This window comes from Sardina pilchardus, chromosome 17, assembly GCF_963854185.1.
Source record: "Sardina pilchardus chromosome 17, fSarPil1.1, whole genome shotgun sequence".
NCBI classification, from domain to species: domain Eukaryota; kingdom Metazoa; phylum Chordata; class Actinopteri; order Clupeiformes; family Clupeidae; genus Sardina; species Sardina pilchardus.
In genome coordinates, this window is record NC_085010.1 from 8,418,719 (window position 1) to 8,428,718 (window position 10,000).

The 10,000-nt window shown below is 43.4% G+C and overlaps 1 protein-coding gene across 3 annotated transcripts in view; it reads right to left on the minus strand.

Moving 5' to 3' along the window:
• sfmbt2 (Scm like with four mbt domains 2) overlaps nucleotides 1-10,000 on the minus strand; it is a 57,272-nt gene that overhangs the window by 39,819 nt on the left and 7,453 nt on the right. For all 3 annotated transcript variants that reach the window (XM_062518763.1, XM_062518762.1, XM_062518761.1), the window contains exons 2-4: nucleotides 8,231-8,402; nucleotides 2,942-3,036; nucleotides 47-287 (exon numbers count right to left, since the gene is read on the minus strand). In XM_062518763.1, the coding sequence (XP_062374747.1) occupies nucleotides 47-287; nucleotides 2,942-3,036; nucleotides 8,231-8,327 (433 nt within the window). In that variant the 5' untranslated portion in view covers nucleotides 8,328-8,402. The remainder of the gene's footprint in view (nucleotides 1-46; nucleotides 288-2,941; nucleotides 3,037-8,230; nucleotides 8,403-10,000) is intronic.

Consider the following 10,000-nt stretch of genomic DNA (forward strand, 5'->3'; position numbering starts at 1 on the left):
GCACAGGTGTGTCGGCTCATACAGGTGCGTTCGAGCAGGTGCTTACCCTCCGGCGGCATGAGGACCCGGTTGTTCTGCGTGCACCATCCCACGGGGTGCAGGTCGGCCGTCATGACGTCGCACCAGAAGTCCGCCTTGCGGTCGTCTCCGTAGCCGCAGTAGCGTAGCAACAGCAGCTGGCCGCAGGTGGTGATGATGGTGACGACCCAGTAGGTGTCCGGGCTGCCCTTATTGGCCACCTCCAGCTTCATGCCGGGCTGGAAGCTGCTCTGCAGGCTGATCTCCACCTGGAACAGCCAATCAGGAATCAGTTCAGTATAAGCTCCTGATGAGGTCATTGTTTGGGCTGCTCTTTGAGTGAGTGAGTGAGTGAGTGAGTGGATGTATCTTAATTCAGAATAAGTCGCTATTTGGAGAGTTGTCTAGTATTTAGCAGACTCTTTATTCCAAAGCAACACAGACTTGCAGCAGGGGATTTGGGTATGCAACCCTGGCCAATTGATAGTCAGGTAGCACTTCAAGAATCCCACAGAGAGTGAGTCAGTGAATAAATGAATGAATGATTTTTTTTATTTATCTACATTCATAATAAGCTCTAACTGACATTAAATATGAAATTTACATTATGCATCATGCTCTAATGAATATGGGGTATGGGGACAAAACACAGTATTTTTGGTTTTGACTTGACAAAAATAAACTGAATAAGTGAATGAATTAATTAATGACTAAAAAATGGCATAGGCCTACAGCTTCTGGCCAGGTTACGATAAGGGTAGTGATTCACTAACCTCAAAGTGAGGAAATAAAATGAATGAATGAATGAGTGAATAAATGAATGAATCCGTCAATCAAACAATAAGAAGTCACATGTGCTCATTGCAGTTAGTTAAAACAGTTCTTCACAAATCCACCAAAGGCACAACGAATAGATGAATATATGGATGAATATATGGATGGATGGATGGATAAATGGATGGACAGATGAATGAATGGGTGAATGAATGAATGAGTGAAGCACTTTTATATCCATCTGTAGATGCATAAAGCACTTGCAGAACGTCCTACCATTTAGGAGTGGTGTCAACAATAATCGATTCGGCAATGCGTCGCAATGCGAGGCATGCACGATTCAGCATCGATGCGGCAACGTGCCATAATCGATTATGTCATTGTTTATTTTCTGGCCTCGAGTGGACAATAAAGTTACAAAGGTTCAGGTACTTCCCGGGGCAAATCCGGAGCAACATTGCAATGGCATGCAGCCTCTAGCTACATGTTAATTTGATTTAATGACATTTAAGTAAAAGATACAGGAGTGATAATACACACATAGCAGCCAATAAAATCTGTTGTTCGATATCTGACTGTTTATTGCCTGGTTGTGTGCAGTAGCATTTTGATGCATCGCAATGCATCGTAGAATCAAATTGAATAGAATCGTTTTAAACTGGGAGGGTAGTCCCCTGAGGATGCTGCTGTTCCCTGTCTTGGCTTTTCCATGGAGCTCATGGAAAGAGGGAACTTCCTCTGAACAGAGCCATACCGCCAAATACAAAAAGTAATTGGTTCTAAAATATATTTCTCTCTTGTGTATTTTTGAGTTAAAACACAAAACACAACAGAACTATGGTTTGGGAAACATGGTCCAGTACGAGTTAGTGGGCAGAGAGCAACTGAATGGTCTTCAGAGGCCTTGGTTGTAAAGGAGCCAAATCGTTCACTTCTGGCCAATCCACTGGAGTAACACTCTAAACCCAAGCTGCTCTTAACAGTACATATCTTTGGACTTTTTTACAAGCAGACTATCCCTGGATTTATGTCTCTTCCGCTAGACGGGAAATACGACACATTACAGTAATGTCCCGTTTTAGCGCACGCCGGGTCATATCAAAGCGGTTTCAAGTGGACTGATAATAAATGCGATAACATCATCAGAGTGCCATTATGAGGGTAACGGTGCTCAAGGGGATGGCGCTCTGGCAACCACCACTAGCTGCGCTGATATATCATCTTCTTATCTCCACACAGGTGTAAGTAAAGACAGTTTTAGTGCAGGGAAAAGACCTCTTCTCTTCTCTTCTCTTCTCTTCTCTTCTCTTCTCTTCTCTTCTCTTCTCTTCTCTTCTCTTCTCTTCTCTTCTCCCCTCCTCTCCTCTCCTCTCCTCTCCCCTCCCTTTCTCTCTTTTGTAAGCTGTAAGCTTACATATCACATCTTCATTTGAGTGATATACTGTAGCACTTTCAGTCAAAGCTACTAACAGTGTTGACCAAATCAATACACACTTCCATGATTTTGTTGTCTTTGATTTTTATTGTCTTGATGGTTTTCTTACCTGTATGATTCTAGATTCATTCTAGCTAACTAATAACTACTTAAAAAACTTAAAACTAAATATTGTGTTTATATCAAAATGTCTAAACAATATATTTATCCAATATATATAGCCCCCGGCCCTTTACTGCCTTTCAACCCTTGTCTACCAGTGGAGCTGCATGGACACTGGGCACTATCCTACAGTGACGTGCTGTACTGACCACTGTCCTACACCTCATGACGCGTGTGCAGTGCCTGGGCTTACCCTAGTGTGTATCTAGTGCTTTATCAGCGAGTGGCCCCGTCATGACGCCATAAACGGCCATTGATGATGAGGTCTATTTATAGCGCCCCGGCGTATGGATACCGAGGTACTTTTCTCAGGTGAGTCATGGCGGACGCTAGTCACACAGCAGCAGGGCTGAGGTCTGAGCTCGGCTCTGAGTCATTAGGTGAATTATTATGCACCTCCACACTGATAAGTTGGTGTGTATTTACGTGGGATGACGGTGTGTGTGTGGGGGGGGTGGGGGGGGGGGGTTATTTGCTGTCTTTGAGAGACATATTATGTGTGTGTGTGTGTGTGTGTGTGTGCGTGTGTGTGTGTTTGTGTGTCTGACTCACGTGTTTGAATGACGTGTAGGGGGCAGCAGTAGCTCCATTCTCCTCCAGATATTCGTCCCAGTTAAAGTCCATTTCCTCTTCTCCAGACTCGGCATCTGTGTGTGTGTGTGTGTGTGTGTGTGTGTGTGTGTGTGTGCGTGTGTGTGTGTGTGTGTGTGTGAGTGTGAGTGAGAGAGAGAGAATGCGTGTGTGTGTATGCGTTCGTGTGAGTGGGAGACAGTGAGGTAGACAGAAGTAAAGCATAGACATGGTTTATGAGTGTGTGTGTTTGTGCATGCGTGTGTGTGTGTGTATGTGTGTGTGTGTGTGTGTGTGTGTGCGGGAGAAGAGACGGATATCCACAGTCAATCATTCCCATAATCATATGAGCCAGCTATGCAGAAACAATTACAGTGGAGCAATAAGCCAGCCTTATCCCTCCATTACAGCGGGCCGGCCTGTCCACCATAAAACAAACTCGCAAACTCAATAACAAACGTCTTCAAGTAAACAACATTACAAGATTCACAAACACACAAAAAAAGGACATAAAAGTACCAAAAAAATAAAACGGGACTGCCAAATTTGCATACATTTCTCTGGCTCTTTCAAAACACTTGTCACACCGTCATGTAATATATGAGAAAGCGGAATTTGCTCACACAAACACCTTGAGTGACTCATTCAACACGTGTAAGTGCTCATTATAGGACCAGGCTAAGAACTACGGCAAATCTCACACATAAATGTACTGCATGTAGCAGTTGGATATCTAGTATTTATCTTGCATAATCTGTGTGTGTGTGTGTGTGTGTGTGTGTGGGTGGGGGGGGGGGGGGGGGGGTCAGGAGGAAACTCCCTGGCAAATTCCTAAATATAAATGTGAGAATGAATTTGTGTGATCTAAGTATATGTGTGACGGGAAGAGGCAGCCTGTCAAATGACTAAATATGAACGTGAGAATGATTGTGTGTGATCTATGTGTCTTTCCTCCGACCATGGCTGTTGGTCAGACAAACATCTTGGCCACCACCACTTCGTAATATCCATATCACTATCACCTTCATGTACTGAGTACAGTAAGTTATTTGGCAGATGCGTTCGTACCAGCAGACTTAGAAATGAGGTAAACTGTAAACAAATCAATGAAGTAAACACGTCAAAGTGTAAATAAATCAATGAGGTAAACAAGTCCAAAGTCAATTATTGAGAACATCCTACTCACACTCTTTGAGCGAGATGTTTTCTATTGAATTTGACTGGTATTTGTACACTTCCTACACTCTACATCAGTGGTTCGCAACCTGGGGTCCGGGACCCCAATAGGGGCCGCCAGAGATTGCAGGGGGTCCGCACAGTGTTGCCGGGGCTGAGGTTGTGAAATTACCAAAATTATATTTGCGCACATTAAATGTAAACACACCTAGTTGGATAATCAAAACTGTGTAATCCAAACTAAAACATATTTTTGTTCCACGTGTAATTTTATTACCTCTGACCTATGAACTTGCATATTAAGCAACCTTCAGGTCAGGCAAGGCTAGGCACTGGTAATTCATCCCAGGACCCCAATTGCTGAATAAAACAATGTCTTGTGTGTGTGTGTGTGTGTGTATGCGGGTAGGTGTTTGGGTAGGGGGCCCTGGCTTGTCTGAGACACAGGTAAGGGGGCCTTCAAGGGGAAACGGTTGGGGAACACTGCCCCTTCTTGATGTGAATAGGTGTTCGAGGTCAATGGGTTCGAAGGTAAAGGCAAATTCTGTCCAAACCACACTATGTCAGTCGGACAGAGTTTCACTGCTCCTAGGCCCTCCGTGTTCATTACTATGAGAGTCATGAGGATGCTGCTTATGCTGCCTAGGGCCTGTTTTACAGAAGTCTTTGGTGAATGAAAATCTAAAGATCTGTCTAATCCTGCCATCTAAAGCTGGTTAAATCTGCCCGCTGGTTTAGACTCTAGTGCGCTGTTTGGAAGCTGGTTTATCTCACATCAGCAAACAGACCCAGCTTCAGCTTTTTAGACTTGCAAATAAAACCCTTGCAGGCCTTTGGGCTATGATCATCCAGATTTGATAAAAGTAAGAATACAATTGTATTTTCAAAGAATATACAAGACAAACGGATAAACAATATGACAAAAGGTTACATGTGCACTTTGATTACCTCTGTCTGTCTGTCTGTTTGTTTGTTTCTTTGTTTGTTATTGATGGATTTCGATGACTTTTTCAGGGAAGGTCTGAAATGACCCAAGGAAGAAACACATTTTAGGAGTGATCTGTATCACCTTTTTGATCCAGGAGGTGGTTATGTTTTTGCTTGGCGGAAGTCTGTGCTCTCGGAGTGCTTTTCTAGTATGATTAGAATCAGAATAATGGCTCTGTCGGAATACAAATGACACATATAAACACCTCGATCGCTAAAACTGACGATCTGATTATGATGGAGGTGATTTATTCAGTTCTTATTCCGATTTAACAGCCATGTACAGTGTGTGGCCAATCGGGTTGCCTGCTTTATCTTCTCGAGCAAAAGCAAAGCAGCAATGGCTGTTCCCATCAAAGATTGAGGACAGCGCTTGTAAACTCCTAATTGGAATAGAACGTACCCCATGTAAACAGATCACGCAACATTTTAATTCGGAATGACAACAAAAATGTCCATGTAAACCGACCTAATAGAACAGGGCTTTATTGTATGCTAGATTTATTAGGAATATATTCCCTGTATTATGGTCTATATACTGTTACTATATTTGGCCATTCTGCAAGCGTAATAATGAGGACATTGATCAACATGTACTGATTCATGCTTAATGGGAAACACATTGTAGGTGCTACAACCCTCTCTGTTTTCACAGCAAGTCCACAGACATCAGAACAATATAGCAATTAGATGGCTTGAAGTGTGATTTGACGCGCAGTCCTATCTAGCAATATCATTTATGTAGCGTTAAAATGCCTTTTCTCCTCATCATCTCTTTGACAGCTGGCCTTCTCAGGCACATTTTAGACAGCAACAAACAATCTCTTTGATTTTGTTTTGTCTGTCAGTCAAATCTTCTGTCATTTGATTATCACAGGCATGTCATGGAGATGTCAGATGTGGCCATATGGTTTGTTGACAGCGTTTTTTCCAGAGACAAAACAGTCCAACGCTACCTTACAATTGCTTTTAAAGGGAAACTATGCAGGATTGGCGATGTTGTTTTCGCTTGTTTTATGCTTGCATATTTCTCTGTAGAGCTTCCCCTACATCTTCAGCGTTTATATTTGACAAAACTCCTCAATCGGTCAGTCATCCATGCCTTTTCATGAGACTTCACACAACACTTCCTGGAGTAGACCATGGGTGCGTGCCCGAGGGCTCCTGAAATTGCAAGCATGGTTCTACCGCTATAGACCACTAGGGCGGCCAAAAAAAAACATTGTTCGACCGGTAATGACTCATTTAATCATATAAAACAGTATGGAACAAATTGATTAACTGAAAAATGTTGCATAGTTTACCTTTAAAGTGAGATTTTTGGCTATTAGAGTTATCATCAAATTATACTTATATATTTACATAAAGAATTATTGGAATACAGTACATGGCAAATAGATATGCATTCAAAATCTCTCTCTCGTTCTCTCTTGCTCTCTCTCTCTCTCTCTCTCTCTCTCTTTCGCTCTCTGTGTGTGTTTGTGTGTGTCTGTGTGTGTGTGTGTGTGTGTTTCACTTCAACAGCCAAAAAAAAAAACATGCCTTAGCATGATTACGGTTATCCTTTCGTCAGTGCCTGATGAGCTAGTGTCGGGGCTGTGAGGATTTAGCATAGTCTTTTTTGCTAGTTAAATCACCGTGACGTTTCCACCGGAGGGACCCCACCAGACCTCCTCATTGCCGGTTTCCTCCAATCACCTGTTTGGCACGACACCTGACGCACTCGTTGCGTTTCAAGTTCAGGCCTGACAGTAGGCTCATTCGACTTAAGCCTACCATACACTGACAGACTTTGACCAAATTTGGGAAAGATTCTTGAAAGATTGTAGTCTTTTAACTAATGCCCCTCATTCAAGCTTTACTCAAAAGACTACAATCTTTCAAGAATCTTTCCCAAATCTGGTCATAGTCTGTCATAGTGTAAGGTAGGCTTAAAACGTGATAATTTCTGAGATTCTGATACGTCTTTCAAACCGGAATTGTGCATACGTCATGGTTCAATAAAACATGATATCAGAACATCAGAAATAATCACGTCTGCAGTCGTCTTAAGGCGGCTACATGAAGTCGAATGAGCCTACTGACACGGCACTGTCCGTCATAACAATGACTGATTATGGGCGCTAAACGGATGAGTGGAGATTAAGTGTCTCAACGGTGCTACACGCGGCCGCTAATGACAGACTGTAGCAGTTGCCAAGGCATGTTTCTGACATTGTGTCAATATTATGACAGCCACGCTTATACTTTCTTAGACGGAGACATACTGTATGAAACATGCTCAGAAAGTAACGTAGAGATCCAGACACACACATACACAAACACACACACACACACACACACACACTTCAAACCATGTTATCTGCCGCAATGAAGCAAGGCAACTCTGTAAATTCCCAACAATCTGCAAGGCTCTCTTTTATTTCATCCTGTGTATGTCCACGCACCCACACACTCACACACACACACACACACAAACACACATTCACACACATGCACACACTCACAAAAAATGTCATACTGAGTTAGAATGGAGTAAAATAAGACAGGGGAGTCTGCAGGCATTTCCCTGCAATCTTCACTTCCGTGAGAGCCTCCTATCAGCAAAACAATCACTTCCTTTTTTTTCTATGGGTTCCATTTAACAGTGACTCAATGCACACACACACATACACACACTCACCGACACACACACATACACACACACACACACACACACACACACACACACACACTTTCTCTCACACTCAATCACTCACTCACTCACTCACTCACTCACTCACACAGACACACACACACACACACACACACACACACACACACACACACACACACACACACACAGACACCTACACACACACTCTCTCTCTCTCTCTCTCACACACACACACACACACACACACACACACTCAATCACTTACTCTCACACACACACACGCACACACACACACCAGACACTTCTGGTCAGTGACTGCTAGTGTTCTGACCTCTCTTTCCTAGGAAGAGACTCTGGCAGTGGCAAGCTGCCTAGAAATCGGAACAGGAAGTACAGAACTCTGGAGATTCTGGCAGTGGCTTCAGACAGGAAGCGCAGAACCCTGGGCTCACCTGACACCTGCTGTTCCAGCTTCCCATTGGAGGGACTCGTGCTTGGCCCACCCGATGACATCATCAACCGCTCCTGTGCGCCAGCTGACGACTGCATCCTCCGGCGGTGGTTGTCGCGGTAACCTCGTGTCACCGACCCGATTCTCAGAGCATGCCACACCCGTCCCCCAGCCTGCAACGGGAAGAGGTCAAAGGTCAGGTCATCTTTTCTGTCAACATGGCAGAACACATGACCCACGTCGGAGTTTGCCTACCGCCTCTTACACTCATAGTCCTCTCTGTGCTGGGTGACAGTTTCAACACCATGCTGTGGTCTGTGTCTTACTATCACCACATAATTAATTCATTCAGAGAGAGAGAGAGAGAGAGAGAGAGAGAGAGAGAGAGAGAGAGAGAGAGAGGGAGAGAGAGAGAGAGAGAGAGAGGGAGAGAGAGAGAGAGAGAGGGGTCTTGATTGTGTTTCCATCACTGACTTGCCTACTGCATCTTACGTTCATAGTCCCTTCTGCTGGGTAGCAAAAACAGTTTTAACACCATGCTTAGGTCTGTCTTACTGTCATCACATAATTCATACTTCTCACATCTTGGGTTTTTTTTTCAGAAATTTTCCATTTACAGTAATTTCCCGCGTATTAGCCACGTTGTGTATAAGCTGCAGGACAGTGTTTTATGCCAGTTAAAAGAAACAAAATCATATCAATGCCATATTAACTGCTCCCGTGTATTAACCTCATAGCTGAAGAGATTTTGCAAGACAGATCGATGTATATGCCGCGGGAAATGAGTTGGGAAATTACAGCATCCATCATTAGATAGAATAACACAAGTACAAACATGAACGGCAAACAACAGCCATCAGATCAAGAGGGAAGACAGGCAAAGTCGAACCCCATCAACTGATACATTCTTATTGCAGGATATCAAATAAAATAGGGAGACAACTGCGTGGGCAATGTATCTAGTTTAAACCAGTTAGTGGCTAGAGTAAATGTTTGCATGCTCCTACATGCTAAATGGCAATGTATCCACAATGTCTAGTGGTTACACTGACGCTTACACTAAAAACCTACCTACAGTCAGTCTACATAAATCTTGTAACAACACTCACTGATATCTACTATTGCAGTAAAAAAAATTATTTTTTTTCTTTTCATTCACTACAGTATTTGATTAGATTTAAATGTCATCTCCAGTGTGTGGGAACAGCTCAGGATAGTTTGTTCTGCTTATGGCATATGGCATTATGTCCCTGAGGACTTTATTACTCATACCACAGACTTCAGATTCAAATAAGTCAACTCACATGTAACGAGAGAAAGAGGGATAGATAGAGAGAAAGAGAAAGAGAGAAAAAAAAGAGTGAGAGAGAGCGAGAGGATTTGATTGTATTTACGTCATTGATGGGGATTTCCCTGTAACCTCATTCTGATTTCCCCGTTCCTTGATTCACTCCCAAAGCCTGCGCTGTCTTCTGGTCTCTGGTATCTTATTCATTCTAGAAGTATATACTGTACACTCTTTTGATCCCGTGAGGGAGATTTGGTCTCTCTGCATTTATCCCAATTTGGGAAATAAAGAACACACACAGCACGCAGTGAACACACAGCGAGGTGAAGCACACACTAACCCATAGCAGTGAGCTGCCTGCTCAACAGCGGTGGTTGGGGAGCAGTAAGGGCTTAGGTGCCTTGCTCAGGGGCACTTCAGCCGTGGATGTTGGTATGAGCAGTATGAGGTTTGAGGTGGTATGAGCAGTGCTCAACCACTCCC